Genomic DNA, 19180 nt, shown 5'->3' on the forward strand with positions numbered 1-19180 from the left:
TATGAGGAATCTTCTGAGAAACATTACACGAGAAGGAGCTAAGTTTGGATCGAAGGAGGCCTCTTCAGCGACGCTCATTTCGACAGGCTGGGGTCGATTTGGCTTGGCAAAACAAGGACACACCGCAGGGCATGCGGTGCTGTGACAGCGTACCATAGGTGGGTAGATGGAACCAAGCACTATTCCTTCAGCTTCGTCCAAAGAACCGCTAGGGGCCTCATCCTAGGATTCCAGGACTCCACTCCGAGTCTGACTTGGATATTCAAATGTGTTCGATGGTAAACGCTCATTCACAGTGCGTTTCTACTTTAATGCCCAGTCAAGATGGAGAGAGTACTGTTTATCACGCTGGGTTTTGTATTCATAGGATGTCCACAGGTATTGGGCTTGATAGGTATGTCCAGCTCCCTCTTCCTGTACAATTACTGAGTTTGAGGCAGCACCCAAGCCACCTGGGGCGGTAATGAGGACATTTGCAAACTCTAGTTTTACAAGCGCCTCTTCCTCACCAACCCCAACTGCATGCTGCTTTCTCGTGCAAGATACCGTCAGCGAAGTCTGGTGGCAGATAACCAGCTATTCCTCCACGTTGACCACGGTCAACTTGACATCGATCACGACACTAATTACCAAGTTCCCAAATACAACTTTGACAAACTTCGAGACCAATATCTATCCCACTGGTGTGAGCGCCACCTGGACATACCGTGTTGGAGCGAACCCGATTGCGAATGAACCAAATTATGTTCTGCGGCCCACTGAGGCAGAGCAGATACTGGAAGGCACTGCACCAATAACAACGGGAGGAATCGTGGTGTAAGTCCGGACTTTTGAGAATTGCTTCAACATGAATCTGACAGCATATTCGCAGGCAATCACCGGATGCATTCTACGTTTACAGCTCGGTGAAGATCATCACAGCTGCGCCAGTGACAGATGCTGGTGGAAACATCGCATGCGGCACGACTTCTGAGTACAATGAATGGAACGCTGATCAATTTTTTTCATATCGCACGCTCGCACTTTCGGACATAAATTCAAACGCGGAAGCGTACTTCGACCGATCCGATGTTGCTGAACCACTTACATTGAGTGTATTATCTTCATTCGGAACTGAGATTTTCATCACTGGCTCTCAATCTGACCAGATCTCCTCCATTTACGTCGATGCCGATTCCTCTGAGACTTGTTGCCCAGATGGTTCGGGCACGATGATCACCGCTACGACCCGAACAGAGGTTGTGATATCCTTGGAAACACCATTTATCTACCTACCATCCAAAGGAAGAAGGGGCTTTAGAGGAGACACCACAACATGCCATCAAACCGGTGGAACCGAAAACTACGGATACGTTCCCAGAACACTTCTTGAATACCTGGTCAACAAGTCTGATTACAGCAGCCAATATCCTGGCTTGGAGTCTTGTTTACCTGGTGGCCCATCGATCTTCCAGAGCGCGTTCTGCGCGGATGCAATGTCATCAACACTGGAAGTCGTCAGTGACCTGACAAGCACGACAGTCATCTATGTTACGCCACCAGTACTAGGAGATACAACCCAACTCCATATCTCAGATGTGCAGGTCATGGTGCATGCTTCTGGAATCGAAGTAGACGGTGACTTTTCCACGACTCAGCTCCCTACTCCTCCACCACGACCAATGCCTTCCCCTGTGAAAACAGAACCATCAAAGAACCCTCCACAGCCGTTACCGTTGATAGTCAGGCCAACTCCACTACCAACTTCGATCGGAGCACCTGTTCCGACCACAAATCCTGTAGGTCCATCACTACTACCCGCTTCCAAACACCTACCAGGTCCACTACCAGCATTTACATCCCTCAGACAGATAATCAACTCCATCATAGGAGGGCGGCCAGGATCTCCAGCATCTCCAGCATCGCCAAACTCTCCAGCTATCATCATCTCAGCAGCGACCACAATCCCCATTGCAGATATTCCGTTCTTCCCAGGAATCAGTGGAGTGACTTCGACGATAAATGGAAATCCCGTAGTGATAGTCTCAGAGCCCACCACATTGGCCTCTCCAGTCCGAACAAAGAATCAGATTGTTATCTCAAAAGCAACCACCATCCCTATCGCGGACCTCCCATTCTTTCCAGGTCTTGTTGGGAACACGGAAACGAGAAATGGAGCAATCGTTGTTATCGTCTCAGAACCAACCACTCTTGCGCTTCCATCGCCAGAGGGTTTGTCTAGGCCTCATACAAGTGCAGCTAATCCTATCCTCGCTGCCCCTGAGGTACACGATGAGCCGTTGGCCGTTGTGACCGCTGAATCTGAAAGTCCTGGACTTTTTGTTACGCGACCAACTACGGTTCCTTTCAACCCAGAGTCCCCGGTATCCGGCAGCACGATAACAACCTCTGGGAAAATATATATCGTTGTGTCGACGGCCGTGGCAGTTGGAAGCTCACAACCGATCTTAATTGTTGGACCATCTTCCGCCATCACAGATAGTGGCATCAAGAATACGCAGGGAGCTGCTGCAAGCGAAACCAGCAGCAGAAATGATGCAGCTCCTGAGTTGAAGGGCAGGCTATGGAGATATCTCATAGTGGAAAGCTGTCTTCTCGTTGGATTTCTCGCCATGGTCATAAAATGAGCACAGCACATCTAAAACTCACTTATCATTCTACAATGTATTTACCACCATTTAATCCCATCCCATCCCAAATCCCCAGCCTCACAATTTAAACACCCTGCCCACCTCCTCCGAATGCTCCGTCAGATATTTCCCCTCTATGATAAGCGAGACATGTTTAGAGAAAGCCAGCAAATCACCCTGCTCATCACAAATATACACCAGGGAGTCAAACCTCCCGTTCTCGATTTTTAATGACCTCGCACGCATGAACACCCATTTGAGACCTTTGGGGTCTTTCTTGATTTCTGAGGTCATGCATAGGGTTGGGAAACGAACTCCGACTTGCAGGTCTTTGCGATGGGGACTCCAATTTGCGGGGGCGCCGTCGATCTGGTGGAAGTTAGTCACTTATATTTAATATTTCCAATGAGGACTTTGAACTCAATCCCTTTCAAAATAGTTCATCTCTTCCACTCCTAAGCCGAGGAATCTCTTCCAAGTAATTGTAAACAAAGAAAGTAAAAAACTCACAAAATCACACAAAACCCCCAAACTCTCCAAATCCCAGTCCTCCCCATCCCCCCTCCTATACCAAATATCCTTCGTACACCTCCCAAACCTATCACTCAGCCTCAAATCCACTCCATACGAGCCCTTCACTACCCACCCTGTAAACTTCAAGATACAAGGCGCTACGTTTGAGAAGAACGCTGGGTGGGTTAGTTCCTCGCAGTCAGTTTCTCGGTTGGGGATTTGGGACAGCGGGATGGATGGGCGGGTGGGAAAGGTGAGGTTGAGATTTTTTGAGAGAGGGAGGGTGAGGTTGGTGCTAGTTAGGATGCTGGTGGTGTGGGTTTTCCAGATGGGGGGTTCTGCGGATGTGGGTGAAGAGGAAGAGGAGGAGGTTTGTAGTTCGATTTGAAGGACTGAGATGCGAGAGCTGATATTCAGAGGGCGAACTGTGAGACGGATAGAGGAAGATGGAGGAACCGGGTGCAGAAATTGGATGTGTGAGTTTAGAACATGCGGGTGTGGGCTGGAGGGGTTTGTGAGGAGGCTGTATGACTTTGCGGTGTAGTGGAGGAGGGCGAGGAGGTAGCCGCCGTGTGCTGCCCTGACATCACGCCGGTGTGTTAGGTCTAGTTTCTGAAAAGATGAGAGCTAAAAGAGGGAAGAGAGTGAAGAGGCCGTGAGAGGGTACGTACCAGGCTCCACACCAGTCCCAGGCTATCGTTGCGGTGAAGAGGGAGTTGTTTCCTGGGACGGGGAAGACTTGGATTGCTTCTGCTAGGGGAGTCAAGTTGCGATTTGGGGGCTGTGGTTTCGCCATATCGAATGATTGAATGTCTTATTCAAGGAGAAATCTCTAACAGAAGGGTATCGACGTCCCCTTCTTTATCATTTTGAGATACCCCAGAGCCCAGAATGTAACTTGTGAGATCTCATGTCAGCACGATCTCACATCTGGAGCATCCACCGAGAAGCCACCACCACTACTTGAGAGAAGAGTCTTGGAACATTGAAGAACTGTACCCCCTTTCTCTTAACTGGTCATCCGGACAATGTAAGCGAGTTCTTTCCATTGATAGGTGTCCGAAGAGCGAGCTCAGCTCCGCAAGTACCTAATCTAACCCGTGACATGTCAGATGGAGGTACAACACGTGTTGAGGACCTCCTTGGCGAGGACCCAAAAACGTGACACCCCTATTCCTCGCATCTCACCCCATCCCAGTACCAACCACCGCGTCTACCAACCAATCCAACACCCACCCCAGTCAGTCAATTCTCATCCATCCAAAGTCAAGTCAAGTCAACCTTACCTTACCGTGCATCAGTCCCCCTCTCGCCATAATTCCCCCTTTCGCTTACTCCACATGCATTAATGTAATATTCCACCTAGGCAGTTTCGCACTCGTCCCATCATCTCAGCCAATCCAATCCAATCCACCAATCCACCAATCCACTCGGTCCCTCCTTCTCCTCACTGATATGTACTCGTGCGAGTAGAGTCCGGGGAACAGGATATCCGAATATCGCTTGGATTAAAGCAAACAAAACGATGAAAACGAAACTTTGTTTTGGGCCTGTACTGTAAACTTGTAGAAAGTTTAGTTTGATGGGTTCCGTTGATCCGAAAATCTGAAGATCAGGTAAGGAGAGATCAGAAGATCAGAAATTCTGGTGATCCTTTATGCATTGTTACTATCACTATCACAGCAGCACAGTATTATCGCATTGCATTGCATTACATCTCCTTCCGTTCCGTTTCGTTTCGTTCCCACCCAACCTTCCTTCCTTCCTTTCACCGTGATTTGATTTGCTGATCTGCCCACCACAATGTGATGTGATGATCTGCTGTGATGTGAAATGATGTGCCGTGATGTGCCGCGTTGGCGCCGATGGTGAAACTGAAACGACAAAGATTGAGGGATGCCAAGACTTGGACACGCAAGAAGCGAGATGTGGAAGGGGATAGATGGGGTAGGGTTTCGGTTAGAGGGTATAAGCCCTGCGTAAGTGTTGAACTGTGCTGGACTGGACTGTGTTTAAGGTTGAGTTTGTAAACCACTGTACAGGAAGGTTTGTGTACGGTTAATGGTTTGTGGAAGTTTATGCTTTGGGCAGCTTGTGATTGATGTGTGAGGGAGGAGAAAGGAGGGGTGAGGGGAGTTGGTAGACTCGTAGGGAGGAGGTAAGGAGGGAGCCAGTCGCAAGTGTGGATATGAAGGAGGAAAAGACTGGGCATATCCGATGTTGAGTTGATAATGGCATGATGGTCGATGCCTTGGAAACTTTGGAGGGAGGTCGTATCAGATGGAAGTTTGATACCTTTACCAACAAGATTTTCCGTCTAATTCCACACACAAAGCGAAATCAAGTCACAAATATTCAGGAGAAAAGACTAATAGTAACGTTGATACAGATCATAGATCATGATTTCATTGTAGTTCCTTTCTATCCAAGGTATCGTCCCCCAAAAATGCTCAACAAGAATGAAGATATTGTGTATACACGTGCCCTTTATTTTTTCCAAACCACTCAAGAGAGATCCAAGAAAAAGTTTCCACGGGACTAAAATAATATTTACAAGAACGCAAAGTCACAAAACAAAGGTTTTTGTTTGCACGAAGAGAGATTCCTTCCAAAGAGACCTCATGAAGTTGGTTTTGGTGGCGTCGTTGTGAGATAATTGACGAGACGCTTACTCGCAGGTGTCCTCGTCATCCTCAACTGGGGCAGGAGTTGTGACTGGGGCCTCAGGGGTGGCAGTTGGCTTGATTGAAGTTTCGAGGGTGGTTGGGGCAGGGGCACCGGCAGCTGGGGGGCTGGTGACAGCTGGAGCCGCAGTGGAAGAGGCAACAGGGGCAGCTGGTGCAGAAGGGGCTGGGGCGGATCCAGAGCCAGAACCACCGGCGTAGAGAGCTGGGCCGGGGATCTCGTAGGTGAGACCAGCAGTGTAAATGCTGACCAAGATACCGGCATCAGTTGGGGTGTAGAGCGAGGTACCGAGAACACCCTCTGGGTTGTCGGTTCCGGATCCGGAGACCTCGAGGTTGACGCAGAATGGGTAGTTCTGAGCTCCATCGGCTTGGCCGGCGGAGTGGAGAGCGATGATCTCGTGGCGGAGGACGTAGTTGCCTGGGGCGATGGTGGATGGGATGGTGACGGATCCGGTCAAGTTGTTGGCCATCAAAGCATCGGAAGCCCAGTTACCTGGGGCAGCGCTGTTATCGAGGAGACCAGACTCGGAGATCTTGAACCACTTGAGGGTGGCCTTGTCAACGGTTGCGCAGTCGCCACCGCAGTTGGCGAGGTAGTTGATGACTGGGCCGTGGTGAGACTCTGGCCATGTGTTCCAGTGCAAGTCAACGTTTCCACCGGCCTTGACTGGTGCGGAGAGAGCAGCGTTCTTGGCTCCGTTGTGGCAGATGATGTCGCCAGAGGCGAACTGGGATGGAGAGACAAATCCAAGATCGGTTGAGGTCTCGCTCCATCCGATAGACTCAGGTGCGCTGGCCTGGTATGGGTAGGAGTTGACAAGGTATCCGGTGAATCTGGCCAGGGTTAGAATACGAGCAATAGAGGGCCATCTAGAACCACTTACGAGGTACCATCGACCTTGATCTCGTCAACGAAGCCGTGGGCGGAAACCTTAGCGGCAGTGGCCAAAAGACCGAAAAGGGCGGTGTTCATCATGGAAGGCATTTTGAAGTTTTGGGAGGAATGAAGTGACTTTGAGTAACTTGTGTGATAGACCGTGGTGGATTTGATTTGAATGAGTGTGTGAAGTTGCAAAACTGATATCCAGACCAGCTACGAGATCGATCGACAACTGTTCGTACTTGGGACGACGTGAAAAAAGAATGTAAGAGTTGGTTTAATGAATGTAAACAGTGAAGACTGACTGAGATGCTGGTTAGAAGAGATGGTGAGGACGATGAAAGGTTATATAAACTTTCCCCTACCGCCGCACGAGGCACCACTTGAGCGCAACGCAGAACCGAACAAATGAACTTTCATTACTGCTTCGACTATGCTTGTTTCGAGGGGCTGAGAAAGGGAGGGATCCCGGCTTGGCAGGCCAGAAGTTTCTGTTGTCCCTTCTGTTGGTAAGACAAACGGCCTTAAAACGGGTGACAATTATTGTCATATAGATTGCTCGTGCAGCAAAGTGGGGGATGCGAGATGAAAAGGAAGGGGATGGCTGCAGGGGAAGGGCGGCGCCTTGAAACAGAGCCCCATTGTTTGTTCAAATCCCATACGCACTGACAGGCTGGCGCCTTGTCGGAATTTGGTATGGGATCGGCAAGGGGTGATGGGAGGCGGCTTTGGACGCAGGAGGTGTCGCATGTTAAGCGCTCCCAAGGACCTGGATCCGCTGGTACAAATGTACACGAAATCAAGGAGGCGTGGTCAACAGTGGCCAACACGACTGGACGTTCCAGAGGAAATGAGTTGAATGCCGGCGAACAGGTTGAGATGACGACGTTGGAAATTTGAAATGAGGAGCTTGTATGAAGTTCATGATCTTTGAGATCATCGACCCGTCTACAGTCTCATCAGGGTGGAGTTGCCTTGATGTCTTGGTCCTGGTCTCGTTCGTGTTGATGTAGCCGCGGAAGAAAATAGATCCACCAGGTAGATGCAGGTCAAGCGGCTCGCCTCCTTGGCGAGAAATTCAGGGGCTGGATTTGAGATCATGTGACTCTGGCTCAGCGGCTCCTGAGCTTTCCCAAGCAAGACTTCTCGTGCCTCTGCTCTGCAGTAAATTCCGTCTGCCAGATTCAATCATTTCTTTGGCTGTACCTGATTTCGATCGAGAGTCCCTTGCTGCAGTCGATGTGGTCGATTGTCGATCCAGACGTCGCGATGACCGCCGTGCCGCTGCATTGATCATACTTCCATGTTGGGAAATGATGAAGCTGAGGCATGGCGATAGCTATTGTCACGAAACATTGACAAAAGGGGGCTCAGTGATCTTTATATACAGTTGAGATTATCTTTTACTCTTAGAAGAAAGTTTGAGTAAGTTTGAGTTCGTTTGCTCGGGAACCTCGGAAACCTTGAGAAACCCCTAAACGGGTGCCTTGAAAGTACGCAACCTTTCTCCTGCAAGATAGAAGAAACTAAGACTGAGACGTATAGTCTTATTTTGAATCCATCATCCAATTGAAATTATCTACGAGATCGAACATGCTATTTATAGCTTTCCAACCGCTGTGTAACTTTTATTAAATTGGTGGATGGCCAGCACAGCTTGGAGCTCCACAAAATACATCCTTCGGTTTGCCATATTACGGAGAAATTTGAAGAGGGATGAAATGCTCATATATCAGCCTTCTAAGAGGATGTAGTGATAAAATTGGCAGGATGACGATAGTTAATGATCTTTCGAATGCCAAACCTCGGTACAGGACAAGTGGACACCTGCGTGTCTTTGAGGCGCCTTCCAATTCGTCGTCGCTTTCTTACCACCCTGGTCCTATCTCGACAACCAACAATACACTTCGCTACTGTGCTTAGGACGAAGGCAAACTCCGTAACTATCGCAGTATCCTAAAATCTAAATGTTTGACAGCCGGTCAGTGTCTCCAGGTTGTTGAATTTACCCCACGCGTTCTCCGTCTCTAAGCGAGACCATCCAATCTGTGGTGGACACACCACATGTTAGAAAACAGTTGTCTCATCTCTGACTCGGACTAAGGAAATGAAAGTAAACAAGGAGCTCAATCGAAAAGAATTCCTATCGCCCTTGCACGAAAGACTCGATCTGTGAGATTCGGGATCTCCTTCCTAACGCTGTTCGGATTTCGGAATGAAGCCCCCACCTTGCTGATTTCCGACTCAACATCCTTACAAAGCGCAGCAGCACCAGATTCGAGTAACACCGTGAGTTAAATCAAACCTCACTTCAACAAAAGATACACTTACAGTTTTGACCGTTTTCGACAGTCCCGATCACCCATACCCCCCGTTCGCAATGTCTGAACCACCCTGCATCACGCTCCTAAACCCACCCAATGGCCCCTACATTCGACCAACCTACTCTCACATCGCCAGCATCACCTCACCCACACGCCTCATCTACACAGCCGGTCAAGTCGGTACACTACCCGACGGTAGCACAATCATCGGTTTCGAAGCACAAGCCAAGCAGGCGTTCGCCAATCTCAGAATCGCCTTAGAGACGGCTGGAGCGTCAGTTCGGGATATTGTGAAGCTCACATACTATGTTGTGGATTTGGAAGCGAACATCGATGCGTTTAGGAGGGTATATGTAGAGTTTTTGACGGATAAAGAGGGCATTCATAGGGCACCGTCTACGTTGTTGGGTGTGGCGAGTTTGGCGAAGAAGGAGTGGTTGGTTGAGGTTGAGGCTGTTGCTGCCGTTAGGGATGTTAAGAGCAAGTTGTAAAGTCTATGATGAGTTTCAAGGGAAGAGGGAAAGAGGGAAGGAGTCAGCTATTCATGAGAGACGATTCTCTTGCACATCCTGAGGCATGGTCCGAGAAGAAGATATCAGACCAAACATGAATTTCTTGACTTCTCACACGTGACGTGCCAAGACTGCAGGTCAACAATGCTCTGTACCACGACCATTAGATCGCAAACATATTGACATTTCTTTTTGACGCTTTCTCATAAGCATGTGAAGACGACTCCCACGCACTATCACGTGTAAAGCTAACCTTATCAGCCCCAGTTCCCCACAAGTCTGGCCCCCCAACAAGACGGGATCTCGAATCAACGAACGAACAACACGAACCTAAGCCAAAGAAAGTTTCTTTTCTTGGCCAAGGGGCTAGATGGAACTTGCCTACATCACCGCCACCAAAAAACCAAAACAGGATTCAAGATTTCAAAATCTTACAACTACATCTTCTTATATTAAATATTTAATTGAGGATTTTTAACTTAACAAGTTATCGTAGTAAATTGTAAGTCTGCCCTGGAATTCATCTTCAGTGCCCACTTTTGAACTTTGTACAGTGGATATCAATTTCGCACCTCACTTTCCATCTGGTCACGATGCCTCCTTCCGAGAGCGGAAGCGGCTCAGCTGGCCTCAATGGCAAAGATAGTGGCAAACGTCCAGCTATCAATTCTCAGTCCAATGGCCCCAGCACAAATGGAAGCTCCCAAGAACCTCACGACTCATCCTCACTTCTCCATGGCGGGGAATCGACCCCCAGTCTCCGGCCTCGACAATCAAAACAAACACCCATTCTCGACATCACGAAAGATTTGTCCGCCCTCATCAGTCAACAGATGAGAAGAACTCCCGACGCTGTTGCTCTCGAAGATGAAACCACGAGCTTGACGTACAGCGAGCTGGATGTCGAGGTCACGGATTTGGCCAATCGTCTGCGTGATCATGGGGTTGGGCGGGATAGACTCGTGGGGGTACTTTTGGGACGCAGTGCGAATTATGTAATTGCGTGTCTGGCGGCGCTTCGTGCTGGAGGGGCATTTTTAGTATTAGGTAAGTCCATTAAAGATCATTCCAATTGTTTTGGTGGGATGGATTTACGAAGTCATGTTTGGGGGTCCAATACTCAACACTGGGGGAGGATTGCCCCGAGCGTCATGACACCCCACGTTATCCGAGTTGAAACAGTGCTAAGTGTAAACAGAGCTCGCGTATCCTCCTAGTCTTCTGGCAGATGTCATTGATGATGCCAAACCGGTCGTGGTCATCACAAATGCAGCCCAAGCGAGTCAGATCAATGCTGATATCCCGGTGATGATCATCGAGGAACTCAAGAACAACTCTTACCGCCCCTCAGAGCATATCAAGAAGTCCCCTTTACCAGCTGAAGATGATCTCGAGCGCCTCGCCTTCGTCTCATATTCTTCCGGGACAACTGGAAAGTGAGTGTTAACGATATTTTCATAGATTGTTTCAAGGTACTAACTGATCTCGACCTCTAGACCTAAGGGAATTGCCAACCCACATAGGGCACCAGTCCTCTCATACGATCTCAGATTTCAGCTCAGCGATCTCTCACCCGGCGACCGTGTAGCATGCAACGTCTTCTTCATCTGGGAAATGCTACGGCCTCTCCTCCGGGGTGCCACAGTCGTCTGCGTTCCCGATGAAGCCAGCTACGATCCCGTAGCATTGGTAGAACTTCTCTCGAAACGTGAAGTCACAGAAACTCTTATGACACCTACTCTCCTCGCTGCTTGTTTATCACGACATTCAGACATTCAGAACGATCTTTCTAAACTTCGCACGTTGTGGTTTAATGGAGAGGTTGTCACGACAGATCTTGCACGTCGCGCTATCAAAGCTCTTCCCAACACACGTTTGCTGAATTGTTACAGCGCGAGTGAGACGCATGAGATTGCTTGTGGAGATATTAGGGAGATAATCAATAATGAGGCGTCCTTTTGTCCCGTCGGACCACCTATGGATCCTGAACATACCTACATCCTCAACCAGGAGGGGAAGAAAGTTGAAACTGGAGTTGCAGGAGAGCTATTCGTTGGTGGATCTCTGCTTGCTCGAGGATATCTCAATTTACCTGAGACTACTGCGGAAGCATTCATTTCAAATCCATTCGCCCCCGGATCCCGCATGTACAGAACCGGAGATCTTGCAAGAATGCTACCTTCTGGGATTCTTGAGATTACCGGCCGTGTTGGAGCTATGATGAAAATTCGAGGTTACTCGGTCGTCCCAGGAAAAGTTGAGAACGCCATCATTGAGCTTCTGGCTGTCAAACAGTGCGCTGTGATTGCTCATGGAGAGGGACTAGATAGGCAGCTAGTGGCTTATATCGTGCGTGACAAAGAGGATCCAGGTACGCTTGTTCTTTCCCTTCAGAATACACCCCCGCGAATTTGAATATAGAGCGGAGGAATACTGCCCCCACACTCATTCTCTCCAATGAGAACTGCCAAGATATGTACTCATAAAAAGCAATTGCTAACGTTGGGTGGCAGGTGACCGTCCAGTACCGATTATCGATGAGGCTGGATACAGTCTTGTGGCTCGTAGGGCCTTGTCAACATCTTTGGCACAATATATGATTCCTGCCTTGGTAAGAGATACCCATCTCTCCTCTTCTCAGTTTGTTGTCAAATAGGTTTGCGAACTGGACCCTGCCTCAATCACACTACATACTTGTTTGGCAAGTTCGACGAGCGAACACCTTCTTCAAACAGCAGCACTAACATCAAGTTTCATAGTGGGTCGAACTCGACGAACTTCCAACAAACAGAGTCTCTGGCAAAGCAGATCTCAAACGTCTACCTCCACCAGGCCTCTCGATATCTACAATGTTTAATCACACCAAGACTGAGCGGGATAGCAGCATTAGCATTGAAGCCGTTGCTGAGATATGGGCTACATCCCTCAGCATCCCCTTCACCTCTGTAACAAAAGAGCACACATTTTTCGACCTCGGAGGGCACTCGCTCACCCTTGCCGATCTCGCCACTCGAATGTCAAGAACCTTCGGCGTTTCCGTTCCCGTCTCAAGACTCGTGGTGAACCCGACATTAGAAGGTCACTTGGAAGTAGTGCGAGGTATTCGCGATGGACATACTGCAGCAGTTCAGGCAGATTTACCTGCTGTTCTACGAGGCGATTCCACTCTCGATGAAGATATCAAGTCTTCTGGGACACCAATGCGTGCTCTCAGCGCTCTTGACTCCGATGATACTGTCCTCTTGACCGGTGCTACAGGTTTCCTTGGCGCCTTCCTTCTTTGCGACCTCCTCGAATCAACATCCGCACGAATCGTCTGTCTGGTCCGCTTCAACAGTCCTGAAGATGAGGATGCGCCTGCTGGTGTTGCTCGTATCCGTAAGAACTTACTGGATCTGGGACTTTGGCAAGATTCCATCCTCGACCGGATTGAAGTCCTTCCTGGTAATCTGTCACACAAGAAACTTGGTCTTGCTCCAGATTCTTACAAGGAGCTTGTGTCAAGTGTGAAGGTTATCGTCCATGCTGGAGCTACGGTCAACTTGGTCTATCCTTATGCTGCGCTACGAGATGCTAATGTTGGTGGGACGAGAGAGATCTTGCGTCTGGCGGGGGAGAGCGGTGCGACACTTCAATATGTGTCTACTAACGGAGTACTGCCACCATCTACAACACCATGGCCTGAAAGTGCTATGATCGATGTTGAGGATGTCCCTGACAAGTTGGTTGACGGCTACGGCCAAACCAAGTGGGTCGCTGAACAATTGGTCTACGAAGCTGGTGTTCGTGGTATGCCCGTACGAATCTTGCGCGCTGGAACTATCAGCGGTCACAGTACTTCTGGGTCAACCAACACTTATGATCTCTTCACTGCGCTGCTCGTCGAGTCCCTTCACATCGGTTACTTCCCAAATATTTCAGGCTGGCGTGCTGAAATGACACCGGTCGATTTCGTCAGCAAGTCAATCGTCACGCTCGCCAACGATACTACATCAAAGAACTCTGTCTTCCATCTCGGCGATGCCAACCCTGTCGACACCCAATCTCTCTTTGACGATCTCGACAAGCTCGGCTTCCCCACCAAGCCTCTCGAATGGAAAGACTGGGTCTCGCTCTGGACCGAGAAGCGTGGCTCCTTAAAGCGAGGAGCTGGTGCCTTCACAGCCGACATTCTCCGTGGTGGAATGCCCAGCGTCGAGTTCCTACGTGATATCACAATACTAAACGACGAAGCTACCAAACCCGCGCTCGCAAATCTTCCACGTCCAAGCATTGATGTCAAATTGGTCGAAATATACGCTCGTCACTGGTATTGCAGAGGCTGGCTTCCACGCCCACCAATCCGCCTCAACCAAGCCAACGGATTCGGCGCCAAGCTCGTGAAGAAGAGCCCATTAAGTGGTCTCGTTGCTGTCATAACAGGTGCATCATCAGGTATCGGCGCCGCAACTGCTACTGCTCTCGCACAAGAAGGCGCACACGTCGTTCTGGCCGCGCGACGGACAGACGCCCTTTCATCACTTAAGAAGAAACTCTCTGTCTACGGTGGCAAAGTCCTCGTACACGCAACAGACGTAACACAGAAATCACAAGTCGAGTCCTTGATCCGCACTACAGAGGAAGAGCTCGGTCCAGTTGATATCTTGGTTTCATGCGCGGGCGTCATGTATTTCACCATGATGGCCAACTGCCACACCGACGACTGGGAGAAGACCGTAGACGTCAACTGCAAAGGCCTCCTCCACTGCCTCTCCTCCACCATTCCCGGCATGCTCTCCCGTGGCAAAGGCCACATCGTTGCGATCTCCTCAGACGCAGGCCGTAAAGTCTTCCCAGGCTTAGGCGTCTACTCGGCCAGTAAGTTCTTCGTGGAAGCTACCTTGCAGGCTCTGCGTGTGGAGACTGCTGGGACAGGGTTGAGAGTCACGAGTGTGCAGCCTGGGAACGTGGCGACGGATTTGTTGGGCTTGTCGACGGATAAAGAGGCGTTGAAGAAGTATGGGGAGCCGTCTGGGGCGAAGGTTTTGGATGCGGAGGATGTGGCGGGCGCGATTGTTTATGCGTTGAGGCAGCCTGAGCATGTTGCTGTTAATGAGGTTATGATTGAGCCTAGGGATGAGCCGATTTGAGGGGAGGGCTGAGTGAGGGATGGTGATGGTGGATTGGGGGAGGTGTGAGGGGGCGTGGAGGTGGATAGAGAGAGGGGTGATGGATGGGCGGTATAGATGGGGATTTATAGGTGATTTAAATGGTTGCTATGTAGCATATCTCGCAAATTAGGGAATAAAGCAAGGATTTGAAACATTCATCTAACACCTCACGTAGTATTGTGAAGATCTTCCACCTCATCGTTGTTCAGCAGCCTGGCTCGATCTAGACTGTAATCCACATCGTGAATCATTGCACTCTTTCTTACCTTACCATATAAGTGAATATTATCATAGAACTGTATTCCGTACCCTGTGGATTTGTGTGATAAGGTGTTCTTCCCGTGTACGTAGGCTACATTCACTTATCTTCGTAACGGACTTCGGGGAGGACTCTCAGCAGTGAAAGTGGTCCTTCCCCAAGGACTACCAAAATAGAGGAATCCTGTAAAATCATCACGCTCTACAATGGATCTTCTCAGACATCCCCGTGACTACATGAAAGATAGCATGCGAAGGATGAAGACCAGGGCTGAGTGTTTCGGGTGTAAACTGTGATATCAACCCCATTGAGAAAATGAGTGTTTTGGAAATATGCTGAGCTTGAAGGGTAAAACGAGTTGAAGATCCTATCATCATAGCCATACAAATGTGGTATTCATTGCCATTTATTCGATCACTGTCACTGTTAGTTCGACCTGAATTGCGTACCTAGCGAGAGGTAATTTACTGTCAAGTAGCTTTCAAACGTCAACAAACTCGGCTGGTCGCCAGACAACATGAAAAATGTGATTGATTAATTACTGCAAACTGTGCTTCCCGAAGACCAGACATAATACGAAACAATGGAAAGACTTTGAAACTGGAATTGAGATGCAACATGGTCGTGCATACTGATAAAGTTCTGCAGCCCGATGTCTAACTTAACAAGCCGTATTTTGCTTCTGGGGCCGGAGAAGGTTTGCTAAGAGCTTGAGACAAAGTCAATTTCTGGGGGTTTTGGTGGGTAGAAGAAATTTGGGTTTGGAATGGTCAGTTAGATCTGATTCTCCTCGTTTGAATCACTACATGGAAGGAATTGGAGTGTATAGGTTTGTGTGAAAGGTCGAGTTGTCCTTCTGGTTATTGCCATATCAGTCAGCGAGTACAGAGCCTCTCTAAGCTTCGTTGCTAACTTTCCAGTACAGAAAGCCCACCGTACAGGTGCAAACAACCTAAAATTTAGCGACCGAAGCCTGAAGCTTCCCCACGACTCGTACTTCGGCCGATCCCGGGCCGAACGGTCCACACGTGACAAGCGCACCTCGAATTTTTCGCTCACGTGGAAAGCCACCGTTTGTCCTGCAGCGGTCATCAACATCCATCTTCCCCTGTGTCGAACGGTTTGGGGAATGGACGTCGCAAGTCTCATCGCAAATGTAGGGGCCAGTGCTACAGGGTCCATCATCTCGAAGATCACTTGCTACCCGCTCGATACGATAGCGGTGCAATATCAAACCTCAACGCGGCGACCTCGTATGTACCCACCTCACTGCCATGTGATGCTAGATCACTCCTTCTCAGATCCCGATCTCCCTATTTATGTTCCATTGCTTTATATAAGAGGACTATATACTAACCGTCTGAATAGTCCTCTCCGTCCCACTGAGAGCATACTACCGCGGCATCGGCGTCACCATCCTGACCGTCACCCCCGCCACAGCAGTCTACCTCACCACCCGAGAAGCGACTCAGATCGCTCTCCTGCCACACCTAGGCGACAGTTCACTCAACGATGCCCTCTCAGGATGTATCGCCGAGCTCGCCGGCAGCGTGCTCTTCACCCCCATGGAAGTGCTAAAAGCGCGACTCCAGATCTCGCGTTCAGGGCGTGAAGGCAAATTGCTGTATCAGCTCCGCAATATTGCTGCTAAAGAGGGCTTTCGAGGCTTCTATAGAGGCTATGTTATGGGGATTGCGAGTTATATCCCGTTTAACATCCTCTGGTGGACGACGTATGGGAATGTTCGGCGGGGGATGCCGGATAGGAGTGTACAGACTCAGATTGCGTGTGGAGCTGGTTTAGCTGCCGCGACGTCTGCGGCGTTTATTCATCCTCTTGAGCTGGTGAAGACGAGGTATCAGGTTGCGACGAGCGATACTGTTGCAGCGGCTGGTGTGGTGACTGGTACGAGGAACTCGGATCGAGAGGGGTTGAGGCAGGTGGTTAGGAATGTGATGAGGGAGAGTGGACCGAAGGGGTTCTTTGCCGGGTTCTTGCCGACGCTGTTGAGGAGTGTGCCTAGTGCGATTATTATGATGAGTGTTTTTGAGCATCTGAAAGCGAAGAGGAAGGATACGGGTCAGGAGTCTGCGTTGTGAAATTTTAGACTAGATGGATGGCTGCATGGGCTGCTGGATCTTAGAATTTAGGTCTGCCATCGAGGGTTACCAGATGCTCTCTTTCGGCTCAATTAAGTGCATTTGGGTTTTTATGGTCGTTCATAGAATGTACAGTAGGCATTTGCATTTGTCTTTTGATATTTTTCTTCTTTTTATTCCCATGTTTATTCTCACACTGACAGCACTCGTCTAGTAGATATGATGGCTACCTGCGCTTGATTGGCCATTCTTGAGCAGCCGGAAGTCATGTTTAATTCAGGATGCTTTTTGAAAGACAAATTACTGATAGGAGACCAGATCGAGAATCAACAAAGCCTGGATGAAGGACAGCGAGTCCATGCAGCTTCCGGAGGATGCTACCTACGAGCCGATCTCGCTCTATCCTCCGTCTATCCCTCCAAACCACCAGATTTCGTACCCAGTACGCCGCTTCCACCTACCCAACCCACCCATCAAAATCTAAACAGCACCACCACAACCCTACAAAACAGCTTTCTCCCCCTCGATCTGGCCACCCCCCTCACCCTCCTCGCCCTTCTCAACCACCTCTCCCCCACCTATCCCCATCCCCAACCTCCCCCTCTCCCCCACCACCCACTCCACCAGTATCTCCGGACAAACCACCAACCCGCTCAATTCTTCCAGCAAAACATCCCTATCCCAAACCTCACACATAATCCTCCTAATGCCCGTCGAACTAATCCCATTACTCGCACTCCTCTCACTACCTCTAAACCATATAACCGGCTCCCCAGGAACCGTCAACGCTTTGCAACTCCATAGCTGTCCGATACGACGCTCCTTGTTGATGCTTTCCGAATCGAGAGGGCCGCGCTGCCAGGGTGTGCAGTTGGGGAGGTTGGATGGGGGGTTTTCAGAGGAAGGGGAATGGTTGTTGATGGCGATGTCGATGTTGAGCTCTTCGACTGAGATGGGGTTTGGATCCTGAGCTTTCTCCTCTTTCTCAAGGCCAGCTTCCCAGGGGTTATAAAAATCAACAGGCCGCCTTGCATTCATAATAAGGAACTCATCGACAGGACCCCACTCTATCAACTCTCCTGGTTTCTGGTGCGGCGAGCTGTGAATGGAGAGTTTATCGCCGCCGAGGAAACCGGTTAGTGTGGCTGGGATTGAGGGAGAGGAGAGGGAGGAGGAGGATTTGATTAGGTCGGTTAAGTGTCGCAGGAAGGCGATGTGGCTTGTCATTGAGCCGGTGAGGAGCTTGAGGAAGCCGGTTGCGAGGAGGGGGGTGAGAGAGGGGTGGTGGGCGAAGAGTTTGCTGTGAGGGGGAAGAGGGGGGTTAGTTGTTTTGGATCTTAATTTGATTGGATGGGGTTGTGATGGTGAAGATTTGAGGGGAGGGAGAGTATGTACGTGCATGTCAGAAGAAACCGAGAGAAAGATACTCACTACCTAACCTCCTGCCCCATCAAAAAAACATTATACTTCTTCTCCCTCCGCTTACCAACCACCATCTCCGGATCCGCAAACACAAACAAACACCTAATCCCGAAATCACGCCTATGTTCGTAGAAGTAGAGGATTGTAGTGAGGTGGCCCGCGTGTGGTGGGTTGAAGGATCCGGGGTAGAGGAGGAGGGTGTTAGGCCCAGTGGGGTTGAGTGGGATTGCAGAAGGTGAGGGTGAGGAGGGCAGGCTGAAGAGTGTGCAGGGGTCGGAGGTGTGGACTGGGGAGAAGGTGGTGAGGGCTTGGTGGAGGTAGAAGTCGAGGGTGGTGGGACTGGGATTTTGTTGCTGTGGAGTGGGTTCTGAGGCCATGGTGGGGAGGCAGGTGTGAAGCTTTGATTTGAATATCGAAGTGTGCTGCGAGAGCTGAAGTGTCGAGAATTTGAAGAGCTTTGTCGAGGTTTTATGATGAAGTGTGGAGTGGAGACTGGAAGGGTCTGGCTGGAGCGCATTTACAAATGTGCTATTTGTCGCATACTAGTATCCATGTCATTCTGGGACTTTATTCACAAGGCTAGGTGGGTTTCACACGGGATTCACACGACTTGTGATATGGTAGGTAGGTGGCAGGTATAGTCAACAAGCTAAGCGAGGGGCGGTGATCCTGAGTCTTCCACGCTTAGGTACGACATTGACACT

The 19180-nt window shown here is 49.6% G+C and overlaps 7 protein-coding genes across 7 annotated transcripts; 4 read left to right on the forward strand and 3 right to left on the reverse strand.

The window, feature by feature from the left end:
* Positions 1–324: 324 nt before the first annotated feature.
* On the forward strand, positions 325–2627 carry ONS95_013674 (uncharacterized protein; the record flags this gene model as incomplete). The annotated part of the gene is made up of 3 exons (XM_058507315.1): positions 325–394; positions 441–816; positions 872–2627. 3 exons carry the CDS (start codon positions 325–327, stop codon positions 2625–2627), a joined length of 2202 nt encoding a protein of 733 aa, XP_058356484.1.
* An 81-nt stretch (positions 2628–2708) lies between these two features.
* On the reverse strand, positions 2709–3939 carry ONS95_013675 (uncharacterized protein; the record flags this gene model as incomplete). Its single annotated transcript, XM_058507316.1, has 3 exons — positions 2709–2999; positions 3141–3723; positions 3815–3939. The coding sequence occupies 3 exons, from the start codon at positions 3937–3939 to the stop codon at positions 2709–2711; spliced, it is 999 nt and encodes a 332-aa protein (XP_058356485.1).
* Positions 3940–5519: 1580 nt separating this feature from the next.
* ONS95_013676 (uncharacterized protein) lies at positions 5520–7012 on the reverse strand. Its single transcript, XM_058507317.1, has 2 exons — positions 6715–7012; positions 5520–6664 (listed from the first exon to the last, which is right to left on the reverse strand). The coding sequence occupies exons 1-2, from the start codon at positions 6813–6815 to the stop codon at positions 5812–5814; spliced, it is 954 nt and encodes a 317-aa protein (XP_058356486.1). The 5' UTR covers positions 6816–7012; the 3' UTR covers positions 5520–5811.
* A 1964-nt stretch (positions 7013–8976) lies between these two features.
* ONS95_013677 (uncharacterized protein) lies at positions 8977–9731 on the forward strand. The gene has a single exon (XM_058507318.1). It carries the CDS (start codon positions 9091–9093, stop codon positions 9523–9525), a length of 435 nt encoding a protein of 144 aa, XP_058356487.1. The 5' UTR covers positions 8977–9090; the 3' UTR covers positions 9526–9731.
* Positions 9732–10139: 408 nt separating this feature from the next.
* Positions 10140–14675, forward strand: ONS95_013678 (uncharacterized protein; the record flags this gene model as incomplete). Its single annotated transcript, XM_058507319.1, has 5 exons — positions 10140–10593; positions 10745–10982; positions 11043–11917; positions 12060–12157; positions 12306–14675. 5 exons carry the CDS (start codon positions 10140–10142, stop codon positions 14673–14675), a joined length of 4035 nt encoding a protein of 1344 aa, XP_058356488.1.
* A 1372-nt stretch (positions 14676–16047) lies between these two features.
* Positions 16048–18325, forward strand: ONS95_013679 (uncharacterized protein). The gene is made up of 3 exons (XM_058507320.1): positions 16048–16208; positions 16324–17188; positions 17272–18325. Exons 1-2 carry the CDS (start codon positions 16085–16087, stop codon positions 17052–17054), a joined length of 855 nt encoding a protein of 284 aa, XP_058356489.1. The 5' UTR covers positions 16048–16084; the 3' UTR covers positions 17055–17188; positions 17272–18325.
* Positions 17556–18853, reverse strand: ONS95_013680 (uncharacterized protein; the record flags this gene model as incomplete). The annotated part of the gene is made up of 2 exons (XM_058507321.1): positions 17556–18354; positions 18486–18853. The coding sequence occupies 2 exons, from the start codon at positions 18851–18853 to the stop codon at positions 17556–17558; spliced, it is 1167 nt and encodes a 388-aa protein (XP_058356490.1).
* Positions 18854–19180: the final 327 nt, after the last annotated feature.

This window comes from Cadophora gregata (assembly GCF_030347475.1).
Source record: "Cadophora gregata isolate MNR1 chromosome Unknown scaffold_8, whole genome shotgun sequence".
Taxonomy (NCBI): domain Eukaryota; kingdom Fungi; phylum Ascomycota; class Leotiomycetes; order Helotiales; family Ploettnerulaceae; genus Cadophora; species Cadophora gregata.